Source organism: Aquarana catesbeiana, linkage group LG08 (genome assembly GCF_042186555.1).
Source record: "Aquarana catesbeiana isolate 2022-GZ linkage group LG08, ASM4218655v1, whole genome shotgun sequence".
NCBI classification, from domain to species: Eukaryota; Metazoa; Chordata; class Amphibia; order Anura; family Ranidae; genus Aquarana; species Aquarana catesbeiana.
Window position 1 is genome coordinate 291,376,673 of NC_133331.1, and position 27,038 is coordinate 291,403,710.

The window sequence follows — 27,038 nt, forward strand, 5'->3', positions numbered from 1 at the left end:
TCATCTCCCGCCTTGACTACTGCAACTCCCTCCTCATTGGTTTACCTCTAAATAGGCTATCCCCACTTCAGTCCATCATGAACGCTGCGGCCAGGCTCATCCACCACACAAACCGCTCAGCGTCTGCTACACCCCTCTGCCAATCCCTCCATTGGCTGCCACTCAGTCACCGAATTAAATTCAAGATACTAACTATAACTTACAAAGCCATCCACAACCTGGCCCCTAGCTACATCTCTAACCTAGTCACAAAATACCAACCTAATCGTTCTCTTCGCTCCTCCCAAGACCTCCTGCTCTCAAACTCCCTTGTCACCTCATCCCATGCTCGCCTCCAGGACTTCTCCAGAGCCTCCCCCATCCTCTGGAATGCTCTACCCCAATCCGTCCGATTTTCTCCTACTTTATCCACTTTCAGACGATCCCTGAAAACTCATCTCTTCAGAGAAGCCTATCTGGCATCCACCTAACAACTGTACATTTTATCTTCTCAATCAGCACATCACCCACAGTTATTACCTCTTGTATCTCTTGACCTTCCCTCTTAGATTGTAAGCTCTAAGGAGCAGGGCCCTCAGATTCCTACTGTATCAAATTGTATTGTATTTGTACTGTCTACCCTCAAGTTGTAAAGCGCTACGTAAACTGTTGGCGCTATATAAATACTGTATAATAATAATAATAATAATAATAATCTTTTTCCTATTGGGTCACCAATATAGGGGACTGCTACACTGACCACTGATAGAAAGGGTTCCTTCTTCCATTGGTCGCCAATGTAAGGGACGACTACACTGACCACTAATATAAGGGGTTCCATCTCCCATTGGTTGCCATTGTAAGGGACCACTACACTGACCACTGATATAAGGGGTTCCATCTCCCATTGGTTGCCATTGTAAGGGACCACTACACTGACCACTGATATAAGGGGTTCCATCTCCCATTGGTTGCCAAGGTAAGGGACCACTACACTGATATAAGGGGATACTTTTCCTAGAGAGCAACAATTTCAGGCCCATTATTCAGCTCCGTCCACATCCACCTGTCCACCGTTTTCCACTACTACTCCTCAGTAGCTTAGTGGGCCCCGCCGTGCACTCTCCACATGTGCACTTAACTTAACTCTCAAACTTCCGTACCTCTCTATGTGAGGGGAACCTCTGGGGAGCAAATCCACTCCTGTTGCTCTGAGAGACAGACCGCTGGCAGGAGTGCCGAATATCTTTCTCGCTGCTAGAGTCCGCTGCCACTTATAACAGGGACACACTACCGACAGGCTGCTAATAAAATGTCCATTACTCTTGGCAACCACTTATGTCTTTGCATTACTCCACTTAACACCTATATCTTCATACGCCAATGTGTTAAGACCCACTCGGTGAACTATGTGTGCTGGTTACTTGCAATACACCCCTTTCAGTAACTTCAGACCATGTAAGGACAATGTTTCAATACTTTACTTAATAAAAGTGAAAAAAAACATTTACAGAATCCAGCAGTCACCAACGTAATTCTTCCCTACTTCCCCAACTCTAATTACAGGCTGCCCCAGCATACCCTCAAAAGTAGAGTCCATAAAAATACAGTCCTTCAGAGTCTCATGTCGAAGTAAATCCTTCAGAGGCATACTCCAGTGTTGGTGTGTTCAGGGCGAACCCCGGCTTCAGAGGTCTTTGCATTTCACTGGTGATAGATGAGCTCCTTCTTCTCCCCATGGGTATATTTCTCTGTCTCTCTCTCCCTTACGGGCCCCGGTACTCAGCCAATGAGAGGTAATGACTCCATTTTTATTTTTCTCCTGCTATCAATGGCCAACACAGTACAACACTTCATCCATGTCTTTGGTGATCTCTGATCTCCTTATCAACTGTTTCTTACATGATGAAGATCAGCCATGGAGTATATCTGAGGTGTATATCAGGGTGTGCTTCTTCCCCACATGTCCAGCAACATTCATATACAAGACATTTCCCACACTCACTAATACACCTCGAGGGTTGTGTGGGACCCCCTGATGTAGAGGAAGACTGGACTTTAGTCAGGAACAATTCCCTAACTCAGGACAGGGAAGTAGCTTTTTTCACTTGTGAGATCTTTGATGTCTATAAAGGTTGGATGTCCTTGAAAAACATTTCCCGCACTCAGGACAGGAATACGGCTTTTCCCCCGTGTGAGACCTTTGATGACTGGCAAGCTCTGATTTTCTCACAAAACATTTCCCGCACTCAGAACATAAATGTGGCTTCTCCCCCGTGTGAGACATCTGATGTGTGAGAAGATCCGATTTTTGTACAAAATATTTCCCGCAGTCAGTACAGGGATACGGCTTCTCCCCTGTGTGCAATCTCTGATGCCTGTAAAGACTACACTTGTATGAAAAACATTTCCCGCACTCAGCACAGGAATACGGCTTCTCCCCCATATGAGACCTTTGATGTGTGACAAGTTCTGCTGCTTGTAAAAAACATTTCCCGCACTCAGGACATGCATGCAGTTTTTCCTCCGTGTGAGATCTCTGATGTGTGACAAGATCAGATTTTTCTACATAACATTGCCCGCACTCAGAACAGGTATACGGCTTTTCCTCCTTGTGGAGTGTCCGATGTTTGTAAAGATTGGACTTCTGTGAAAAACATTTCCCGCACTCAGAACAGGAATGTGGCTTCTCCCCCGTGTGAGACTTCTGATGTTTAGTAAAATCTGCTTTACGTATAAAAAAATTCCCGCACTCAGCACACGAGAACAGCTTCTGGCCCATGTGAGATCTTTTATGCATATTAAGATTGGATTTGAAATGGAACCTCTTCCCGCACTCAGTACAGGGAAACCTCTTATCTGTTGGAAGGATGGCACCGTCCCTCACAGTCTGAGGTTCCTCAGGATAAGAGGAATACGATGGTCCGGCACCGTCCCTCACAGTCTGAGGTTCCTCAGGATAAGAGGAATACGATGGTCCGGCACCGTCCCTCACAGTCTGAGGTTCCCCAGGATAAGAAGAATACGATGGTCCGGCACCGTCCCTCACAGTCTGAGGTTCCTCAGGATAAGAGGAATACGATGGTCCGGCACCGTCCCTCACAGTCTGAGGTTCCTCAGGATAGGAGGAATACGATGGTCCGGCACCGTCCCGCACAGTCTGAGGTTCCTCAGGATAAGAGGAATACGATGGTCCGGCACCGTCCCGCACAGTCTGAGGTTCCTCAGGATAAGAGGAATACGATGGTCCGGCACCGTCCCGCACAGTCTGAGGTTCCTCAGGATAAGAGGAATACGATGGTCCGGCACCGTCCCGCACAGTCTGAGGTTCCTCAGGATAAGAGGAATACGATGGTCCGGCACCGTCCCGCACAGTCTGAGGTTCCTCAGGATAAGAGGAATACGATGGTCGATCTACACTGTGTGGTGCCGGATGGACATTTGAGGTAGTCGGGTTTTCTCCTGGACTATACTGTGTGATGTCCTCATCTTCTACTTTACAGTCTGGAGACAAAGTGAGACAATCCTCTGAGGTTTTCCTCATCTCCCGTCCATCTACTAAAATAGAGATACAAAGAGTGACAGTGATGAGGATATAGTGCAGGGGTCAGGAGTATGTAATGTACAATATAAATTATCTATTTAAAGAGTCAGGACTTATATTACTGGTGCTTAGAAATCAGTGGTGGCTAAATATTTACTTAACTGAGACAAGTTGCAGAGGTCCCACACCGCTGCCTCCCATCTCCTGAGACTGCACTCAGTGACTTGGGTCTGAGACTATACAGACATATCCCTCCACCCGGCACAGCCAGCAGATAACAGAGCAAGTAACCCCGGGAGAAGTGTTTTGTCAGAGATCCTACTAGACCCGAACATGGGGCAGAAGACTCAAGGTACATGCCCAAGGTGCCCAGGCCGAGCACATTTATAAAGAGAATTAACATTCTGCTTCCTGCTAAACCCCAGAATCTCCATAAATCCAGTCTAGATACATAAATTGTGTCTGCAGCTTAGAGAAGGAAGATTATCCGAGAGAAATACAGGAATACAGGACGGGGAACACAGCTCAGGAAAGTGACCACAGGCTGATATCACCCAGTCCCCGCCCTATTCTGGACCAATCAGTGAGCAGTATGGGTGGAGGAATGTATTTAGTGTTAATGACCCACCTGTGCTGATCTCTGTAGGAGTGTCCTCCTCTATAAATGTCCCCGTTATTCCATCCTCCTCCATAGACTGCTGATCATCCTTCACATACGTCTCTTCTTCTTCTGATTTAACCTCAACTTTTATATCCATCAGATCTTCATCCTGAACCAAGAAAATTAGAGAAAATATCATCTGTAAAATATAACCTCACATAATAAATCCACACATCATCTCCATGAGTCCATGTCCTAGATGCTCCATCCACCTACCTGATGATGGTGAGGGATGGTGTGACCTTCCTGTGTGGAATCCCGGGAATACAGAGGACGGGGACATCTCTCTGGTGGGTTCCTGTTACTTGAAGGCTCCATCTTGATGTTCTTGTAGAAATCCTTGTGTCCTTCAGAAAGCTGCTTCATCATCCAATCCTCATCATCCTTCTCTTTTACCTCTTCTTTAACCTCAACTTTAGAATCTCTCAGGTTTCCACTCTGAATATATAATAAAAATGACATCAATGGTAACAATGCAGATAATGTACAGATCCTAATGATACTATCAGTGATTGTTCCTCATCTACCTGATGATGGTGAGGGATGGTGTGACCTTCCTGTGTGGAATCCCGGGAATACAGAGGACGGGGACATCTCTCTGGTGGGTTCCTGTAACTGGGTGGCTCCAATGTGACATCCATATGTCCTGAGAACTCCTTCATCACACCGTAGGACTCATCCTCCTCTTTATACTCTTCTTTAACAGAGATGTTATATTCCTCGAGGGCTCCACTCTAAATATAAAATAAGGAGATTCATTGTAAGAAACATGATTGTGCATACAGTGGGGGGAAATAGTGATTCGATCCCCTGCAGATTTTGAAAGTTTGCCCACTTACGAAGAAGCGAAGGGTCTATCGTTTTTAAACATAGGTGTATTTTAACCCCTTGCCTACCGGGCACTTTCACCCCCTTCCTGCCCAGGTCAGTTTTCAGCTTTCAGCGCCGTCACACTTTGAATGACAATTGCGCGGTCATACAACACTGTACCCAAAATTACAGTTTTATCAATTTTTTCACACAAATAGAGCTTTCTTTTGGTGGTATTTATTTTGCCTGGTTTTAATTTTTTGCTAAACAAACAAAAAAAAGAACAAAAATTTAAAAAAAAAATAAATTAATAAAAAAATAATTTTTCATATTTTGTTATAAAATTTTGCAAACAGGTAATTTTTCTCCTTCACTGATGGGCACTGATAGATGACACTAATGAGGAGGCACTAACTGGCGGCACTGTAGGGACTGCACTGATAATCAGTCTTGCCTTTTTTTTTTGGCCGTTTTTGCGCATTTGTATGCAGCGTTTTTGGGCTTCAGCGTTTTTTTTTTTTTTTATTAGCCAATAGAGAAAACTATTATCTGTTGCATCATTTGTTGCTATGTATTTTGTTTTTTTTAGCTTTTCCATTAGCTTTTATTTCTGTTTTTTATTATTATTCATTTATTATAATTTTTTTTCGTTAAAGTAAGGGGTTGGAGTTCAGTATAGGTTAGCGGTAGGGTTAAGAGTTGGGGTTATCTATTATTTTTTTATTTATTGTTTATTTTATTTTATTAATTATTATTATTATTATTATACGTATAATAATAAATGAATAAATAAATGTAAAATGAATACACAAATAAATAAAAATAAATAAGTTCAATAAATTAATACTAAGTAACAATAAATAAATAATTAACCCTTTACTTTAACCCTTACCCCTTAAAAAAACTAAATAATAATAAATAACTAAACACCCTAACACAAAAATAATAATAATAATTATTATTATTATTATTATTATTATTATACAAATAATAATAAATGATTAAATAAATGTATAATGAATACACAAATAAATAAAACTCCTAAATAAAAAATAAATAAATTCAATAAATTAATACTAAGTAACAATTAATAAATAATTAACCCTTAACTTTAAACCTTAGGAGTTGGGGTTATTTATTGTTTTTTTATTTATTGTTTATTTTATTTTATTCATTATTATTATTATATGTATAATAATAAATGAATAAATAAATGTAAAATGAATACACAAATAAATAAAAAATAAATAAATTCAATAAATTAATACTAAGTAACAATAAATAAATAATTAACCCTTAACTTTAACCCTTACCCCTTAAAAAAATAAAATAATAATAAATAACTAAACACCCTAACACAAAAATAATAATAATAATTATTATTATTATTATACAAATAATAATAAATGATTAAATAAATGTATAATGAATACACAAATAAATAAAACTCCTAAATAAAAAATAAATAAATTCAATAAATTAATACTAAGTAACAATTAATAAATAATTAACCCTTAACTTTAAACCTTACCCCTTAAAAAAAATAAAAAATAATAATAATAAATAACTAAACACCCTAACACAAAAATAATCATTATTATTATTATTATTATTATTATTATTATTATTAAACGAATAATAATAAATTAATAAATAAATGTAAAATGAATACACAAATAAAAATCATAAATAAAAAAAAATAATTAATACTGAATTATTATTATTATTAATAATGTATTTTTTTGTTCAAGTTTGTTGTTATTTTATTTTTATTAATAATAATAATAATAATAATAAATTTAATATTTTTTAAGGTTAGAGGTTAATTATTATTTATGAATGTATTATTTCATATTATTCATTTATTTTACTTATTTATGATGATTTTTAGTTATTTGTGTATTATTTGACATTTATTTATTCATATATTATTACTATTTTATTTTTTCCATTTGAGCAGAAAATCGTGCAAAAAAACGCGCGACAAAATGCGCGAATACGCACAAAAAGCGTGCTTCTATTTATTTTAAGCACTGCGTAAACTGTTGGCGCTATATAAATCCTGAATAATAATAATAATAATAATAATAATTTCTATGAGAATACAAAACGCCCAAATCTGCCCGATTCGAGCAACAAAAAGAAAGCTCCAGAACTCGTTTGAGCTTCAGACGACACGGAGGAGTGGAGATAAGAACCGTCTCCATAGAGAATCATTGACTTTTTTTTTTCCCCTTCAGCGTTTTGGAGCTTCAAGCTACAAAATGCTGAGGTGTGAATGGGGCCTTAGGACTCAGTGATCACAGAGCGCAACCACCCACGCACTGCAGGGGGCACCGCGGGCAAAGCCATCACGGGAGGGTGTCAATGTATGCCATCCCGGCAAATTAAAGGGGTTGTAAAGGTTTGTGTTTTTTGTTTTAATTAAAATAACAAACTGACTGACAGCAGTGGGAGTCAATGGCCCCTGCTGCTATCAATCTGTCCAATGAGAGAGACAGCGCTGGATCAGATCGGGGCGCAGGTAAGTAAAAGGTGGGATTTGGGGGGGGGGAGCTAAGTCATTCCCAAGCAAAACATGACTTAGTAGTTGGTGGAGAAACCCTTGTTGGCAGCACAGAGGTCAGACGTTTTCTTGTGGTTGGTGACCAGGTTTTCACACATCTCAGGAGGGATTTTGGTCCACTCTTCTATACAGATCTTCTCTAAATCCTTAAGGTTTCTTGGCTGTCGCTTGGCCACTCGAAGTTTCAGCTCCCTCCATACATTTTCTATAGGATTAAGGTCTGGAGACTGGCTAGGCCAATCCCTGACCTCAGTGTGCTTCTTCTTGAGCTACTACTTTGTTGCCTTGATGGTATGTTTTGGGTCATTGTCATGTTGGAAGACCCATCCACGACCCATCTTCAGTGTTCTGGCTGAGGGAAGAAGGTTCTCATCCAAGATTTTACAATACAAGGCCCCCGTCCATTGGCCCCTCAATGTGGCAAAGTTGGTCTGTACCATTAGCAGAGAAACAGCCCCAAAGATCATGTTTCCACCTCTGTGCTTGACTGTAGGGATGGTGTCCTTAGGGTCATAGTCAGCATTTTTCTTCCTCCAAACACGGCGAGTTGAGTTAATGCCAAAGAGCTAAATTTTGGTCTCATCTGACCACAGCACTTTCTCCCAATCCTTCTCTGAATCATTTAGATGTTCATTGGCAAATGTCAGACGGGCCTGTACACGTGTCTTCTTGAGAAGGGGAACCTTGCGGGAGTTGCAGGATTTCAATTCATGGCGGCGTATTGTGTTACCAATGGTTTGTTTGGTGACTGTGGTCCCAACTGCCTTGAGATCATTCACAAGCTCCTCCTGTGTAGTTCTGGGCTGATCCCTCACTTTTCTCAAGATCATCCTTACCCCATGAGGCCAAATCATGCATGGAGCTCCAGACCGAGGGGCGATTAATGGTTATTTTGTATTTTTTCCATTTGCGAATAATCAATCCAACAGTTGTCTTCTACTCACCAAGCTTCTTGCTGATGGTCTTGTAGCCCATTCCAGCCTTGTGCAGGTCTTCAATCTTGTCCCTGACGTCCTTTGACAGTTCTTTGGTCTTGCCCATGATGGTGAGGTTTGAATGGAAGAAAGAGATTCTGTGGACAGGTGTCTTTTATACACATAACGAGTTGTCGTTAGGAGAACCTTCTTACATTGACAGGACTAATCTGTGTACCACATGAGCACCTACTGTAGTCAGGCTGTAGGGAACACACACTGGCTGAATACATTGTTTCTATGTGTTTATCAGATGATGGGGGATCTAGGTGGAGCCTCCGTACTGCTCTCTCCTTTACAATAAAGTCTCCTCTTACCCGGTGATGTGAGGGGCGGCTGATTATCCATCATGACGTCCTTGTAGAGATCCTTGTGTCCTTCTACATACGCCTACATTACAGAAGTAGACATGTATAGTACAGTCACCCTCTAGACACCACCCCTGTATTTTACTGGATAATGTCCCAGAATTCCCGGCACCGCTCACCTCTCCTGTCAGCAGCTCCATCATCTCCTCAGTGACTCTTAGGATCTTCTCCATGTTGTGTCTCTCAGGTTTTAGGGAGTCACATGGAGGCACTGTGATGGTCATATGATCACCTGACTTCACAAGAGGAAATCTCTGTATTGGAGAACCAATAGGAATATCATGTTAGAATCCCAGAATCCACCTCACCTCTCCGGTCAGGTCTGTGTTTTATTAATAGAGATGAGAGTGATGTCATGTGACCTCCCAGAATCCTCCTCACCTCTCCGGTCAGGTCTGTGTTTTATTAATAGAGATAAGAGTGATGTCATGTGACCTCCCAGAATCCTCCTCACCTCTCCGGTCAGGTCTGTGTTTTATTAATAGAGATAAGAGTGATGTCATGTGACCTCCCAGAATCCTCCTCACCTCTCCGGTCAGGTCTGTTTTATTAATAGAGATAAGAGTGATGTCATGTGACCTCCCAGAATCCTCCTCACCTCTCTGGTCAGGTCTGTGTTTTATTAATAGAGATAAGAGTGATGTCATGTGACCTCCCAGAATCCTCCTCACCTCTCCAGTCAGCAGGTAGATGATCTCCAGGGTGAGGTTTAGTATCTTCTCGGTCATGTGACTCCGGTCCTCCTCCATCCTCATTCGTGTCATCATTTTATCTATTCAGGCTTTCTTATAGAGAGATCATTTTGGCAAATTAAAGTAAGAATTATTTGGAGTTTCTTGTAAATAAAAAATAATATAATTTTACCTCCTCTGCTGCCAGGTCCAGCAATGTCACCTCTTTACTTTGTAGCGCATGGAATGTCCTGTCTTTACCTGACATCACTTCCTGTCTGACCCTTACATCACTTCCTGGCTGTACCTGACATCACTTCCTGTCTGACCCTTACATCACTTCCTGGCTGTACCTGACATCACTTCCTGGCTGTACCTGACATCACTTCCTGTCTTCCATAGAGACTTCTTGTCTGGGCAGAATGGAGATTACCACCTTGTGGAGCTCAGAGTAACTGCAGCCCTAAAAACATCTCTTATGCCCCGTACACACGGTCGGATTTTCCGACGGAAAATGTGTGATAGGACCTTGTTGTTGGAAATTCTGACCGTGTGTAGGCTCCATCACACATTTTCCATTGGATTTTCCGACACACAAAGTTTGAGAGCAGGCTATAAAATTTTCCGACAAATCCGTTGTCGGAAATTCCGATCGTGTGTACACAAATCCGACGGACAAAGTGCCACGCATGCTCAGAATAAATAAAGAGATGAAAGCTATTGGCCACTGCCCCGTTTATAGTCCCAACGTACTTGTTTTACGTCACCGCGTTTAGAACGATCGGATTTTCCGACAACTTTGTGTGACCGTGTGTATGCAAGACAAGTTTGAGCCAACAACCGTCGGAAAAAATCCTAGGATTTTGTTGTCGGAATGTCCGAACAAAGTCCGACCGTGTGTACGGGGCATTAGTGTGAACACGCCGTTGTGTTGTGTGTGTATGTACTGTATATCTGTAGGGTCGGTGCTGGGCTTCTACTTTACAAAAGGAGGTAAATGACACACAGGGTTCTCAATAGTGCATGTTGGTTACACAATAATAGGATGTGGATGTGAGGAGGGTAATAGTAGGTGTATTGAAGATTTAGGAACTACTTCCCCTCATAGGAACACACTTAGTCTGGACTGTTTAGTGATTGCTACAATTGTGAGGACTCAGGACCTTCTTGGACCAACAAATTCTCTGTTGGTTTTCTGCACAAAGAGACCACCTCTACCAACTAGTGATCTCCAAGGGGTTAAGGATCACTCTTCTTCATTCTTGGTATCCTAGAACATATCACCTGGGGAGTGATATGGTGAGAAGGTGAAAGCCCAAAAAATAAGGGCAGATGGGGAGGGAGGACCATCACAGACCCAGAGACCCCCTCTCCCTCAGAGTCCCCCCCCAGATGTTCAGCTTCCTATTCCCTCAGAGCTCTCCCATCCGAGAACCCCATCAGAGTTCTTAACCACTCCCTACCGGGCACTTTTACCCCCTTCCCGCCCAGGCCAATATTCAGCTTTTAGCGCTGTCACACTTTGAAGGACAATTGCACGGTCATGCAACACTGGACCCAAATTACATTTCTGGGGGTGCACCGAATGGAAATTTTGGTGCCAAAACTCGAAAATGCAGGATGCACTTAGCCGAAACCGCAAATTACGATTTTTAAAAAATATTTATATATTTTTTTTCCAATTGTACTATATTCGATTTTTTAATTAATATCATCAATTTAAGTTAATATGAATTTATTGTTGGCCATTATTGACAACTTTAGTGCAAGAAAAGCTCAAGAAAAATGCAGCCTGCAGTCTCTGACCATCTCCTGTATCATGTCTGCAGTCTCTGACCATCTCCTGTATCATGTCTGCAGTCTCTGACCATCTCCTGTATCATGTCTGCAGTCTCTGACCATCTCCTGTATCATGTCTGCAGTCTCTGATCATCTCCTGTATTATGTCTGCAGTCTCTGACCATCTCCTGTATCATGTCTGCAGTCTCTGACCATCTCCTGTATCATATCCGCAGTCTCTGACCATCTCTTTTATCATGTCTGCAATCTCTTACTTAAACTTAAACACACTGCTAATAGTATTTGTAGTCAGAGTCTTCGAGTGAGAAAGTGATACTCCTAAGCACCAAGGCCTGAGGTGTGCCTTGGCCTGACTGGTCAGTATGCCTGAAAAGAGGGCATACCCTGAATATAAGAAAAAGTAATATGAGTATGTATGAAGATTGGGGGAAACGGGTGGGTGGGAACCCAGAAACTCCGACGAGCCCTGGCCTGACAGAGGAGGAGGCTTAAGTAGCCCTCTCAGCCTCCTCCCACAAATACAGGCTAGCCTCCGGCTAGCCTTTACACTTGTAGTCAGAGTCTTCGAGTGAGAAAGTGATACTCCTAAGCACCAAGGCCTGAGGTGTGCCTTGGCCTCACTGGTCAGTATGCCTGAAAAGAGGGCAAAAAGACACAAATTTCGGTGAAGAAGGGAAGGTAACAATCCATCAAGAGGAGTAGCGTGCGCCCGAATGGCAACAGTATATATCCGAAAAGTGTCCACTATGACCGGAGAACCCCCCCCGACTCCTGACTTGGTGATGAGACAGAACCCCCTACAGAACCTGCGAAGCTACCCAGAACCCAACTAAACGTCCCGTGAACGATTGGACAGAGCCTGAAGTCCGAGACAACCCAGACATGAGAATGAACTGCTTGTGAATGAGGATGCGTGGGGGAAGGGGAGCAATGGCTGTCCTGAGGAGCACCTGCAAAATGAATGGCCGAGAGACGATCGAAACTTCAAGTGGACACCAGTGAAGTGCTCAGTGAAACCCCTCCCAAGCCCTGGCCTAGCCATACTGGTATGGGGAAGTGCGAGGGTAAATGCCAAAGGACAACTGGTAGGAGTTCAAAATGCTAAATATCTGAAGGATGTGATGGAGTAGGTGGATGAGGCCCATGCACTATGGCAATAAATATTGACATCATGGAGAAACCATGCCAGACACAGAATACTGGTCCCACCTGATGCGATCGGGTCATGCTTCAGTCTGTGACCTGGCAACCGAGTCTGACACCTGAACCGAGGAAGGAGGGCCAGACTCCACCCCAGGGATATAAGTCCCATGGCATGAAAACAGTCATACCCAAAGTGACTGAAACCCCCCTACCTGGAACCGGCTGAGAAACGGAAAAGATGACTGGACTGACGTCCCTGAGCAGTCTTCCAGGCCACATCCTAGCCAAGAGATCCGAGCCGAGAGTGGAATCCAGAATCATGACGACATTTGCCCAAACCTACCACTTAAGGACCAACAAGGGGATGACGAATGCCAATACAGCCCAACCTGAGAACACGAACAAGAGAAATGACAGACAACAAGACATGAGATCAACAATGCCCCTCTGTGCCTACGAGAACATAAGAAGAAATGTCAAGACCACTGTGCGTGAATGAACCTGATGATGGACCCCCCCCCCACCCTCGTGTAAGTAGTGAGTGAGCCCGAGTAACCTGCCGCGCAGAGACAGGTAATTAACTGAAAACTCAGGGCTGGTGTACCCACAGACCGTGGTGGGTAATCGTACAGGTGTGGTAAATGAACGTGCATCGTATGACGTATGTTATACGGGCGAGAAGATTGTGATCAACAATCATTAACAAATGAAACCTCAGCCCGTATGGATCTGTAGACGTGACAGATCCTGACATGTGAGCCCTAGCTACCTGACGCAGGTACAAACATGAACAAACAACGATAAGACATGACAAACAACGAAGATAAAACAGCTACCAGAGTATGCCGTGACTGAACAACAATGCCCCTCTGAGAAATACTGAGGCTGAACACTGAAGCAGAAACGTTGTGACAGAAATCTTGGGGCAGAAACACAAGGACAACAACGCTATGACAGAAAATGCTATGACAGAAATGCTATGACAGAAATGCTGAACTAAATGCTAAGACAGAAACTTGATGACAGAAAAACCTGGGGCAGAAATGTAATGACAGAAACCCTGGGGCAGAAATGTAATGACAGAAACCCTGGGGCAGAAATGTAATGACAGAAACCCTGGGGCAGAAATGTAATGACAGAAACCCTGGGGCAGAAATGCCATAACAGAAAATGCTGGGGTAGCAAACGCTCTGACAGAACGCAGAGGCAGAAACACGATGACAGAAATCCTGGGCCAGAAACGCTGAGGCAGAAATGCCATGACCGAAATGCTGAGACTGAAATACTGATGGCAGAAATGCAAAGACAGAATCCTGGGGCAGAAACGCTATGACGGAAATGCTGAGACAGAAAAAACTGAGCCTGAACGCTGAGCCAGAAATGCTGGGGCAGAACACTATGACAGAAAAACGCCATGACCGAATAAAGAAAAAACGCCATGACAGAAATCTTGGGGCAGAGATGCCATGACAGAAATCCTGAGCCAGAAACGCTATTACAGAAATCGTGGGGAAGAACGCTATGACAGAACCCTGGGACAGAACCGCTATGACAGAAATGCCGAGACTGTGCGCCGAGACAGAAATGCCGGGGCAGAATGCTATGACGGAAAAGCTAGGGCAGAACGCTGAGACGGAAATACTAGGGCAGAACGCTGAGACGGAAATGCTAGGGCAGAACGCTGAGACGGAAATGCTAGGGCAGAACACAGCGAAGGAAATGCTGAACGCTTATGACAGCAATGCTAGGGCAGAACTCTAAGAGAGAAATGCTGAACGCTATGACAGAAATGCTGAGCAGAACGTTAAGCCAGAAATGTTGAACGCTATGACAGAATGCTGAACGCCATAACAGAAATTCTGAACGCTATGACAGTATGCTGAACGCTATGACAGAAATGCTGAATGCTATGACAGAAATGCTGGGTAGAACGCTATCACAGAAATGCAGAACGCTTATGACAGCAAAGCTGGGCAGACCGCTACAACAGAAATGCTAAACGCTATGACAGAAATGATGGGCAAAACGCTATGACAGAAATGCTGAACGCTGCGACAGAAATGCTGAACGCTACGACAGAAATGCTGAACGCTACGACAGAAATGCTGAACGCTATGACAGAAATGCTGGGCAGAACGTTTAAGACAGAAATGCTGAACGCTACCCTAGAAATGCTGCACGCTAGGCCAGAAATGCTGAACACTATGCCAGAAATGCTGAACGCTATGCCAGAAATGCTGAACGCTACTCCAGAAATGCTGAACGCTACTCCAGAAATGCTGAACGCTATGACAGAAATGCTGGGTAGAACGCTATGACAGAAATGCTGAATGCTATGACAGAAATGCTGGGTAGAACGCTATCACAGAAATGCAGAACGCTTATGACAGCAATGCTGGGCAGACCACTACAACAGAAATGCTAAACGCTATGACAGAAATGCTGGGCAAAACGCTATGACAGAAATGCTGAATGCTACGACAGAAGTGCTGAACGCTATGACAGAAATGCTGGGCAGAACGTTTAAGACAGAAATGCTGAACGCTATGCCAGAAATGCTGAACGCTACCCTAGAAATGCTGCACGCTACGCCAGAAATGCTGAATGCTATGACAGAAATGCTGGGTAGAACGCTATCACAGAAATGCAGAACGCTTATGACAGCAATGCTGGGCAGACCGCTACAACAGAAATGCTAAACGCTATGACAGAAATGCTGGGCAAAACGCTACGACAGAAATGCTGAACGCTACGACAGAAATGCTGGGCAGAACGTTTAAGACAGAAATGCTGAACGCTACGCCAGAAATGTTGAACGCTACCCTAGAAATGCTGCACGCTAGGCCAGACATGCTGAACACTACACCAGAAATGCTGAACGCTATGACAGAAATGCTGGGCAGAACGTTTAAGACAGAAATGCTGAACGCTATGCCAGAAATGCTGAACGCTACTCCAGAAATGCTGAATGCTACGCCAGAAATGTTGAACGCTACGCCAGAAATGCTGAACGATACGACAGAACTGCTGGGGCAGAAACACCATGACAGAAATAATAGGGCCGAACGCCATGACAAAAAATGCTGGGGCAAAACGCAACAACAGAAATGCTGAAGCAGGAAATGCTATGACAGAAAAACAAGGGCTGAGACTAAACGCCTAAACAGAAACGCTATGACAGAAAACCTGTGCCGAAACGCTATAACAGAAATCCTGGGGCCGAAATGCCATGATATGAACACTTGTGACTGAAGCGGTGGATGCCCGGGAGGCGTGCGGGGATCCCCCCCACATGATGCCCCACGTGAATACCGGGAGGTGAGCGGTCGGGTGAGCGCCACCCCCGGCCATGAGAACTGGGAGACGTGCGGGCGTCCCCTCCACGATGTACCAGGGAGGTGAACTGGCGGGCGAGTGGCAAGTGGGTGGGTGGAGAATGGACGTATGGACGGACGCGCCCCTCCCCCCGGCATGAGAGCCGGGAGAAGTGGGCGGGCAGCACCCCGGACAGATGGCGCTGTGGGGAAAGTGGGTGGTTGGAGGATGGATGACTGGACAGACGGCACAACCCCCCCCCTCCCCCGCGGTGTGAGTGCCGGGAGAAGTGGGTGGGCGACCCCCCGGCGCTGTCAGGAACAGAGGGATGAAAGGAAGAAGTGGGCGGTACCCCCCCCCCGACTATGCGGGATTGTGCCCAGATGGATGGATGCCCCCCTCCGCATGGGAGCCGGGAGAAGCCAGTGGGCAGGCAGCACACTGACCAGATGGAGCCGTGGATGATGGATGGGCTCCCCCCCGCTCCCCCCGGCATGAGCGCCGGGAGAAGCGGGCGGCCCCCACAGCTCTGGCAGGCACCTGGATGACAGCTGAAGAGAGAGGCGGGCGGCGTATGCAGAGATGAGCAGGCAGCTGGCTGGACATCCCCCTCTAACACCCGGAAAAGTGGGCGAACTCCCCGGTGAAGCACTGAGAGAGGCACCGCCACCATGTTGTAGCCGTCCCGGAAGTGACATGTAGGCCCCACCCCCTATTGAACCCAGAAACTACGACGAGCCCTGGCCTGACAGAGGAGGAGGCTTAAGTAGCCCTCTCAGCCTCCTCCCACAAATACAGGCTAGCCTCCGGCTAGCCTTTACACTAGCACAATTTCCATTTGATGCACCTCTAGCAGACACGATACAAGAGATGGTCAGAGACTGCAGGCATAGTGCAGGAGATGTTTAGAGACTGCAGACATAATACAGGAGATGATCAGAGACTGCAGACATAATACAGGAGATGATCAGAGACTGCAGACATAATACAGGAGATGATCAGAGACTGCAGGCTGCATTTTTCTTGAGCTTTTCTTGCACTAAAGTTGCCAATAATGGCCAACAATAAATTCATATTAATTCAAATTGATGATATTAATTAAAAGTCGAATATAATACAATTATATATAAAAAATAAATATTTTTTAAAAAATGGCATTTTCGGTTTTCGGCAAAGTGCATTTTCGGTACCAAAATTTCCATTGGGTGCACCCCTAGTTTGTATGTGTATGTTTAGACACCCCGCAGCTTCTGCAGCTAAAGGGGAGCAGTTTGGGGTGGTAAAAACAGCTCAAACGTGGTTTTACCGCCTTTCCAACCTGACAAGTGAACAAGCCCTTGGTTCATATCTCACCAACAAAAACAAGAAAGAAAAACCGCGCTTTAGCTAAAAAAAAAAAAAAAAAAAAATTATAATACAAACAGGTTCATATCTACGTGTAGGGCAGTCCATTCGTTTCAATGCAGGGAAAGCCATCCCCTATACTTTTTTAACCGCTTGCCAACCGCCGCACACAGATGTACGTCGGCAAAATGGCACAGGCAGGCAAATGGGCGTACCTGTACATCCCTTTGAATTTGCCGCCTGCCGGGCACGCGCGCGGGTCGCGGGAACATAATGTTTGCCGGCGGTGAGGACAGGCAGATCGGGGAGATGCCTTTGCAAACAAGGCATTTCCCTGTTCTGCCTAGCAACATGACAGGGATCCACTGCTCCCTTGTCATCGGGAGCGGTGATCTCTGTCATGTTGTAGTGAGCCCCTCCCCCCCCGCACAGTTAGAATCACTCCCTAGGACACACTTAACCCCTTGATCGCCCCCTAGTGATAACGCCTTCCCTGCCAGTGTCACTTATACAGTAATCAGTGGCTATGTGTTGGAGCACTGATCGCTGTATAAATGACAATGGTCCCAAAATAGTGTCAAAAGTGTCCGATGTGTCCGCCATAATGTCGCAGTCACGGTAAAAAAAAAGAAAAAAAAAAAAATCGCAGATCGCCGCCATTACTAGTAAAAAAAAAATAATAATAAAAATGCCATAAAACTATCCCCTATTTTTTAGACGCTATAACTTTTGCGCAAACAAATCAATATACGCTTATTGCGATTTTTTTTTTTTTTTTACCAAAAATATGTAGAAGAATCCGTATCGGTCTAAACGGAGGAAAAAATTTGTTTTTTTTTTATATATTTTTGGGGGATATTTATTATAGCTTTTTTTTTTTTTTTTTTCAAAATTGACGCCTTTTTTTTTGTTTATAGCTCAAAAAATAAAAACCGCAGAGGCAATCAAATAGCACCAAAAGAAAGCTCTATTTGTGGGGAAAAAAGGACGTCAATTTTGTTTGGGTACAACGTCGCACGAACGCGTAATTGTCAGCTAAAGCGACGCAGTGGCGAATCGCAAAAAGTGCTCTGGTCAGGAAGGGAGTAAAATCTTCCAGGGGTGAAGTGGTTAAAATTGCGCCGCACCGAAAGAGCCCCATGTTTGCCAATGTGTGTGGGGGGTACCATTAAGAATGAATGGCACCCCTAAAGAGCAGAGCATTGGTCTGTGTGTCAGGAACGAGCGCGATGTTGCGCATGTTTCCGCGATACACAGTAAAGTAAACCAAGCCTTGGACAACAGTAAGGTGAACCAAGCCTTGGACCACGGTAAGGTGAACCAAGCCTTGGACAACGGTAAGGTGAACCAAGCCTTGGACAACGGTAAGGTGAACCAAGCCTTGGACAACGGTAAGGTGAACCAAGCCTTGGACAACGGTAAGGTGAACCAAGCCTTGGACAACGGTAAGGTGAACCAAGCCTTGGACAACGGTAAGGTGAACCAAGCCCTGGACAACGGTAAGGTGAACCAAGCCCTGGACAACGGTAAGGTGAACCAAGCCTTGAACAACGGTAAGGTGAACCAAACCCAGGACAACGGTAAGGTGAACCAAGCCCTGGACAACGGTAAGGTGAACCAAGCCCTGGACAACGGTAAGGTGAACCAAGCCCTGGACAACGGTAAGGTGAACCAAGCCCTGGACAACGGTAAGGTGAACCAAGCCCTGGACAACGGTAAGGTGAACCAAGCCCTGGACAACGGTAAGGTGAACCAAGCCCTGGACAACAGTAAGGTGAACCAAGCCCTGGACAACGGTAAGGTGAACCAAGCCTTCGACAACGGTAAGGTGAACCAAGCCTTCGACAACGGTAAGGTGAACCAAGCCTTCGACAACGGTAAGGTGAACCAAGCCTTCGACAACGGTAAGGTGAACCAAGCCTTCGACAACGGTAAGGTGAACCAAGCCTTCGACAACGGTAAGGTGAACCAAGCCTTCGACAAGGGTGCCTCAAGACTGAAAAATACTTTTCAAGGGCGCCTTGACTGGAAAAAGGTTGAGAACCACTGGTTTACTTTAGAGGAACATATTACTAGAATTGAACTTCGAAATTAAGGAAATGTTCCGGCCCCGTAAGTGGGGGAATGTTCTACCCCTAAAGGGGTTAATCTACGTATCCACACTATATGTGTGTATCATCATCCGCTGGAGATAAAAGACGTCACAGTGACTATGGAGGAAGAGGACGGACATGACGGGGATTACTGGGTGTAAATAGAAAATAAGATCTTATTACCTCCTCTGCTGCCACTTCCAGCAACGTTTCCTCTGTACTTCCTGCTGACTCACCTCTCACCCGGAACTTCCTAGTTGCCCCTGACATCACTTCCTGTCTACCATAGAGACTTCCTGTCTAGATAGAAATGAGCTCACTACCTTGTGGATCTCAGAGGAACTGCAGCCCCAAGAAACGTCTCTCTGTGTGAACACGGCCTTGCGCTGTGTGGGTATGTATTTGATGACAGTGCGCAGGGTCCTAGCATTGTGTAAAAGGAGGTAAATGGCACACAGGGTTCTGAAATTTGCAGCAGGAGGAGCTCCAGAATATCTATTATGAACAGAGAATAGTGGATTTTCATTGTTTTCTGGGTTTTGTAACTCCCGGATTGGGTTGGATGTTTGGGGGCTTCAAAGATTCTTTAGAGGCATGATGCCTCCAGCCTGGAGATGGTCTGAGGGAGTAGACCAAAGGCTTAGACTTGAGGCCTGAGCAGCGATACCACGAAAGAAAGAGACTTGGTGTAATTTTTCTTTGAGTTTGAAGTGATGATGGAAACCTCTGCCGGGCTTTCCTTTTTTAAAGTTTACTGTGGCCCAACAAGTTTTCAAACAGTATTTCCTGGCTGGAGTGAACTCACTGGAAAAGCACTACACCCCATGAATATCACACCTTATAGATGGAGTCATCTCCCATCCCACCAAAATATGTTACTGCCTAGTTCAACCTTTCTCAGCCAGGGTTCCACCAAAGGTTTCTAGGGGTTCCTTGAGCAATGAACAGTTTCTGTCTCTCAGTAACAACTGACATCAATGATCTATAAGGGGGCAGTCTTCCTACTGATAATGTAAAAATGTCCTCCTCCCACAGACCACTGATATAAGGAGATCCTTCTCCCATTGGTCACCAATGTAAGAGACCACTACACTGACCAATGATGTAAGGGGATCCTTCTCCCATTGGTCACCAATGTAAGGGACCACTACACTGACCAATGATATAAGGGGATCCTTCTCCCATTGATCACCAGCCCCGCCATGTTTCTCAGGCTTTTCTTTCCCACCTGTAGGCCCGGTCCCAGTATAGCAGATGTCGCCATGTAGAGGGGAAGGAGACAGGTGGACATCTGTTCTAATAGACCCCTGGTGTTTCATTAAAGAGAACCTGTCACAGCCACATCCTAGAACGTAGGCGGCTATTGGTCCCTTATGAGAGCAACAATTCCAGGCCCATTATTCAGATCTGTCAACATCCTCCTGTCCAGTGTTTTCCACATTAGCAGGGTGGGCCCCACCATGCACTCTGCGCAGGCTCCACACAAGCACTCAACTTAACTCTCAAAATTCCTTTCCTCTCTACAGGATGGAACCTCTGTGGTGCGAATCGGCTCCCGTATTGCAGGGAGACAAGCCACTGGTGGAAGGAGTGCCAACATCTCCCTTGCTGCTAGAGGCTTGCCACCTATAACAGGGACACGCTACCAACAGGCTACTTATTAAACGTCCGTTACTCTTGGCAACCACTTCTATCTTCGCAATGCTCCACCTTACACTGATATCTTCATACCCCCAATGTGTTAAGACCCACTTGGTGAACTTTATGCATGGTGGTTATGCAACACACCCCTTTCAGTAACTTCAGACCAGGCAAGGACAATGTTTGAATACTTTACTTAATGAAAGTGAAAAAACAATTACAGAGTCCAACAGTCACCGACAGTATTCTTCCCTAACTCTACTACAGGCTGTGTGCTGCCCCAGCATACCTGCAAAGGTAGAGGTCATGCAAATACAGTCCTTCAGAGTCACTCTCATGTTGATCCTTCAGATTTATACTCCAATGTTGCTGTTTTCAGGGCGAAGCCCAGAGTTCAGATGTCTGTACATTTCAGTGGTGATAGATGACCTCCTTCTGCTCCTCATGGGTATCATTCTCCATCTCTCTCCCTTACGGGCCACGGTCTCTCCAGGGGTCCCTTTTCTGTCCCCCCCCCGGCTTCTCTTGGCTCCTCCTGGCTCTGGACCATTGTGACCACTTTTTTAACACAGGATCAGTGGGCTAGCCCCAGAGAAGAACCCACCAAAAAGACTAAGGAACTGTGAAAGGCATTAACTCCTACCCTCTTGGCCGGGACAGCACCTATCTGGCTATTTCAACCTGCTTACAGATAGATGGTTTAAAAATGATTCTTTAATTAATGTTTGTTCTTCAATGTCAACTGTCCTCAGAAGTACATGTGTATCATCTCAGTTATTGGTATAAAACCATGTCTGATGGAGAAAAGAAAAGGTCCAGTCATAAAAAATTTGTTGGATGAATGTGACAACAAAAAATGATGTCCGTATTTAATTTAGCCCAGTTATTTTCTATGATCCTCACCTCCGTCAAGTAGCTATAATGTGTTTTTATATCCCAAAAATACTTAAATCTGGAAAAATGCTAGGCACTAATACACCTCGAGGGTTGTGTAGGACCCCTGATGTACAAGAAGACAGGACTTCCGTGAGGGACATTTCCCTCACTCAGGACAGGAAAGTGACTTCTCCCCCCGTGTGAGATCTTTGATGTGTGTAAAGACTGGATATCCTTGAAAAACATTTCCCGCACTCAGGACAGAAATACGGCTTCTCCCCCGTGTGCAATCTCTGGTGGGTGACGAGATCTGATTTTTGTACAAAACATTTCCTGCACTCAGGACATGAATACGGTTTTTCCTCCATGTGAAACCTTAGATGTGTGACGAGCTCCGATTTTTTTACAAAACATTTCCCGCACTCAGAACATGAATACGGCTTCTCCCCCGTGTGAGACCTCTGATGGGTGACAAGATCTGATTTTTGTACAAAACATTTCCCACACTCAGAACAGGAATACGGCTTCTCACCCGTGTGCAGTCTCTGATGTCTGAAAAGATTTGAATTCTTTGAAAAACATTTCCCACACTCAGGACAGGAAAATGGCTTCTCCCCCGTGTGAAGTTTCTGATGTTTGTAAAGATTGGACTTCTGTGAAAAACATTTCCCGCACTCAGGGCAGGAATACGGCTTCTCGTTTGTGTGACATCTTTTATGCACAGTAAGATGAGATTTAAAACGGAAACGCTTCCCGCACTCAGGACAGGGAAACCTCTTATGTGTTGAAAGGACGGCACCTTCCCTCACAGTCTGAGGTTCCTCATAATAAGAGGAATACGATGGTCCGGCACCATCCCGCACAGTCTGAGGTTCCTCAGGATAAGAGGAATACGATGGTCCGGCACCGTCCCTCACAGTCTGAGGTTCCTCAGGATAAGAGAAATACGATGGTCCGGCACCGTCCCGCACAGTCTGAGGTTCCTCAGGATAAGAGGAATACGATGGTCCGGCACCGTCCCGCACAGTCTGAGGTTCCTCAGGATAAGAGGAATACGATGATCCGGCACCGTCACTCACAGTCTGAGGTTCCTCAGGATAAGAGGAATACGATGGTCCGGCACCGTCCCTCACAGTCTGAGGTTCCTCAGGATAAGAGGAATACGATGGTCCGGCACCGTCCCGCACAGTCTGAGGTTCCTCGGGATAAGAGGAATACGATGGTCCGGCACCATCCCTCACAGTCTGAGGTTCCTCAGGATAAGAGGAATACGATGGTCCGGCACCGTCCCTCACAGTCTGAGGTTCCTCAGGATAAGAGGAATACGATGGTCCGGCACCGTCCCGCACAGTCTGAGGTTCCTCAGGATAAGAGGAATACGATGGTCCATCTACACTGTGTGGTGCCGGATGGACATTTGAGGTAGTCGGGTTTTCTCCTGGACTATACTGTGTGATGTCCTCATCTTCTACTTTACAGTCTGGAGACAAAGTGAGACAATCCTCTGAGGTTTTCCACATCTCCCGTCCATCTACTAAAATAGAAATACAAAGATTATTACTAGACATGAGCAGATTGGTTCCCCTAAACCAGGACTCCGCCCACATCAGGCAGCTTTGTCTCTGAGGATCTTACAATTCCCCCCTCAAGGTAACTAGTAAATGGGTCCTCTGATCTCCTACCAGTTCATTTCTTTATTCATGGACCTTAGTCAGAGAGTGAGGAAACAACGAGAACTATCTTTTATAGGAGTAACAGTGATGAGGGGATTATAGGACGAGTGTCCCCACCCCCTCTATCACTCACTGCCATCTTCCCAACACAAGAATCCACACACTTTCTTATTTAGTCCATGATTTAGTCATGAATAACAGCGGGGCTGAGCTCCACCAGAGGTCAGAGAGTGAGGATGGGGGGAGAACAACCAAGATGAAGACTGGACTGATCCTGAAGACCACCATCATTGGGTTATTGACTCCTCCCTCATTATCACTTTCTGTTTAAGATTCCAAAGTTGGAGGATGTTATCAAATTATTATCAACATGTAAAAGTCTGTACTCCAATCACATCATCAGATATAAAATGTGCAGCTGGTAGGAAATGGGAGTTACAAAAGAGAATACATATTATGTGTATATATAGCAGAGGGTAGAGGGGAGAGCCGAAGTCAGGACTATGTGTAGAGCTACCCCCGCAAGAATGTTCCCTGGGTCTTCCCCATTTTTACTCAGGCACAAGGTAGAGTCACACAGCCAGGTGCACACACACTTCCTCTCGTTACTCCAATGACCAGTCTAGGGGTTGTGTTTTTGTGGTTTCATTGGAGAACTTGGATAGGGAAGGCATATAGTGGGATACTTCCAAATTGAACTATTCACAACCAGGACTCTAACTCCCTTTCCTAGTGAAACCTGACTGAAGTCCTTGCAGAAGGCCGGTAAAGACTTCTTCACAGCTGCGGCAAACTGATTGCAGAACGGAAGCGCTAAGATCACTAACCAGGGTTCTCTTTGTGCGGACCTTCAGCTGACTTAGAGCACAAGAGGGGGAGAACTGTCTAAGGCTCCTTAGGGTGTCTGTACTCATAAGGCTCCTGGAGCACCACTGATAGCCTTCTCTCTCCACGATACCATACCAGATGCACTGAAGATCCTCCCACCAGAAGGTCCTGAGGAAGCGGTAATCTCGCGAAATGCGTCGACCCCAACTTTTTCCTATCTCAACCGAGCCACAATGGTCTTTATCCACGTGGTAGATGTTAATTGAGGGTATTAAATGTACAAATGCATATAGGAAACACATTTTTATTGAAGATGTTTTTATTGGACAAAATAAAGTTTTGTATATTTTTTATATGAACTATGTGATATGTGATTACTGGAGGGATATTTAAATTCCTACTATACAATTGTACCACTTATGAATTTATAGATGAGACCCACCACCAGCACATGTGACCAGAACTAACCCCCCCCATACACTCTAAACCAGGGGCCTCAAACTGGTGGCCCTCCAGCCGTTGGTAAACTACAAGTCCCATGAGGCATTGCAAGGCTGAGTGTTTACAAGCATGACTCCCCCAGGCAGAGGCATGATGGGACTTGTAGTTCCGCAACAGCTGGGGGGCCGCCAGTTTGGGACCCCTGCTCTAAACCTACTGTAGACTCTCCCTCTGTCAGCTATGGTAGGACCAGGGTCATCTTCCCAACACAAGAAGTCCTGCACTTCCTTATTTAGTCCATGATTTAGCCATGAATAGCAGCGGGGCTGAGCCCCACCAGAGGTCAGAGAATGAGGATGGGGGGAGAACAACCAAGATGAAGACTGGACTGATCCTGATCCACACAGACTTCAGGCCCTCAGGTCGCCCACCTGAGGCCACATGGCAGCAAATGTCAGGGGAGAAATCGCCTCTCCCCCAAGCCTTGGTGCAATCCTCTGCTAGGAAAGAACCAGAGCCCATGTGCTCCTAGAATATGAATACAGGCACCCAGCATGCCTAGGGGCACCTCCCCTTGTAATTGACCAGGGCGGTATGAATATTCATGCTCCCATCTGCATGGTTTCCACCTACCACTTACCATAGTTGCTAGGACAGTGTGGAACTTCAAGACAGCACGAGCAGCACCAGAGCAGACTGAGCAGACTACACTAGCCGATCATCGCTCTCTGTTAAGCAGACAGCAATTCGATTTACCCAGCTGTCTCTGTGTTTAGCAGAGAAACCAAAAACTATTCTTCACTACTCCTAGCACCTACCTAGGAGGGTGCTACAAACAGTATGTAATGTACAACATATTCCATAAAAATACAACATTTAGGAAAATATAGTATCATAATTATGTAGTTTACAACATAGAGTATATAGTGCAAGGGTCAGGACTCATACTATTGGTATTCAGTTATCCAGGTACCCTAGTGGAAGCTTAAATGTTTACTTAACTGAGACAGGTTGCAGAGGTCCCACACCGCTGCCTCCCATCTCCTGAGACTGCACTCAGTGACTTGGGTCTGAGACTATACAGACATATCCCTCCACCCGGCACAGACAGCAAATAACAGAGCAAGTAATCTTAGGAGAATTGTTCTGTCGGAGGTCATGCTAGACCTGGACAAGGTTGGACGCGTCCCTGGTGACTAGGTCAAGCTACGCCTATGGTGAATATCAACATTTTGCTGCCAGCTGAACCCCAGAATCTCCATAAATCCAGTCTAGATACATAAATTGTGTCTGCAGCACAGAGAAGGAAGATTATCCGAGAGGACTTGGACTTGATGGACTTGTGTCTTTTTTCATCCTCACCTACTATGTAACTATGAATACAGGAATACAGGACGGGGAACACAGCTCAGGAAAGTGACCAGGGGATTACAGGCTGATATCACCCAGTCCCCACCCTACTCTGGACCAATCAGTGAGCAGTATGGGTGGAGGAATGTATTTAGTGTTAATGACCCACCTGTGCTGATCTCTGTAGGAGTGTCCTCCTCTATAAATGTCCCCGTTATTCCATCCTCCTCCATAGACTGCTGAACATCCCTCACATACCTCTCTTCTTCTTCTGATTTAACCTCAACTTTTATATCTATCAGATCTTCACCCTGAGCCAAGAAAATTAGAGAAAATATCATCTGTAAAATATAACCTCACAAAATAAAACCACACATCATCTCCATGAGTTCTAGATTCTCCATCCCACCAACCTTGTCACTGCTAGATACAGTGTGACCTTCCTGTGTGGAATACAGAGGACAGGGACATCTCTCTGGTGGGTTCCCATTACTGGATCCATCTGTAGGAAACACACACACTGACTGAATACATTGTTTCTATGTGTTTATCAGATGATGGGGGATCTAGGTGGACCCTCCGTACTGCTCTCTCCTTTACAATAAAGTCTCCTCTTACCCGGTGATGTGAGGGGCGGCTGATTGTCCATCATGACGTCCTTGTAGAGATCCTTGTGTCCTTCTAAATACTCCCACTCCTCCATGGAGAAATAGACAGTGACATCCTGACACCTTATAGGAACCTGACACACACAATGATACAGTCACCATCCAGACACATCCCTTGTCTGTTACTGGATAATGTCCCAGAATTCCCAGAATCCTCCTCACCTCTCCTGTCAGCAGCTCCATCATCTTCTTGGTGACTTCTAGAATCTTCTCCATGTTGTGTCTCTCAGGTTTTAGGGAGTCACATGGAGGCACTGTGATGGTCATATGATCACCTGACTTCACAAGAGGAA

General features: G+C 45.0%; 2 protein-coding genes across 4 annotated transcripts in view; both read right to left on the reverse strand.

The window, feature by feature from the left end:
- Nucleotides 1-1,442: 1,442 nt before the first annotated feature.
- LOC141104776 (uncharacterized) lies at nucleotides 1,443-19,549 on the reverse strand. 3 transcript variants are annotated; one of them, XM_073594509.1, is made up of 7 exons: nucleotides 19,452-19,546; nucleotides 9,574-9,687; nucleotides 9,022-9,156; nucleotides 4,712-4,918; nucleotides 4,401-4,622; nucleotides 4,152-4,293; nucleotides 1,443-3,537 (listed from the first exon to the last, which is right to left on the reverse strand). In XM_073594509.1, exons 2-7 carry the CDS (start codon nucleotides 9,667-9,669, stop codon nucleotides 2,084-2,086), a joined length of 2,256 nt encoding a protein of 751 aa, XP_073450610.1. In that variant the 5' UTR covers nucleotides 9,670-9,687; nucleotides 19,452-19,546; the 3' UTR covers nucleotides 1,443-2,083. The 3 variants fall into 3 exon arrangements, with proteins under 3 accessions (XP_073450610.1, XP_073450611.1, XP_073450612.1); XM_073594510.1 differs by having other exon boundaries at nucleotides 9,574-9,683; nucleotides 19,452-19,532; XM_073594511.1 differs by lacking the exons at nucleotides 9,022-9,156; nucleotides 9,574-9,687 and having other exon boundaries at nucleotides 19,452-19,549.
- Nucleotides 19,550-21,087: 1,538 nt separating this feature from the next.
- The window catches only part of LOC141106796 (uncharacterized), a 36,971-nt gene continuing 31,020 nt past the window's right edge, over nucleotides 21,088-27,038 (reverse strand). The window contains exon 13 of the mRNA XM_073597724.1: nucleotides 21,088-22,496. Coding sequence (XP_073453825.1) covers nucleotides 21,956-22,496 — 541 coding nt within the window. The 3' untranslated portion in view covers nucleotides 21,088-21,955. The remainder of the gene's footprint in view (nucleotides 22,497-27,038) is intronic.

Excerpts from the sequence above, each read along its gene's own strand:
- LOC141104776 (XM_073594509.1), bottom strand. The coding sequence starts at position 9,669 with ATGATGACACGAATGAGGATGGAGGAGGACCGGAGTCACATGACCGAG. Across the intron at positions 4,294-4,400 it reads CCATCCCTCACCATCATCAG|GATGAAGATCTGATGGATAT; the intron begins GTAGGTGGATGG and ends TTCTTGGTTCAG. Across the intron at positions 3,538-4,151 it reads TCCTACAGAGATCAGCACAG|TAGATGGACGGGAGATGAGG; the intron begins GTGGGTCATTAA and ends TCTCTATTTTAG.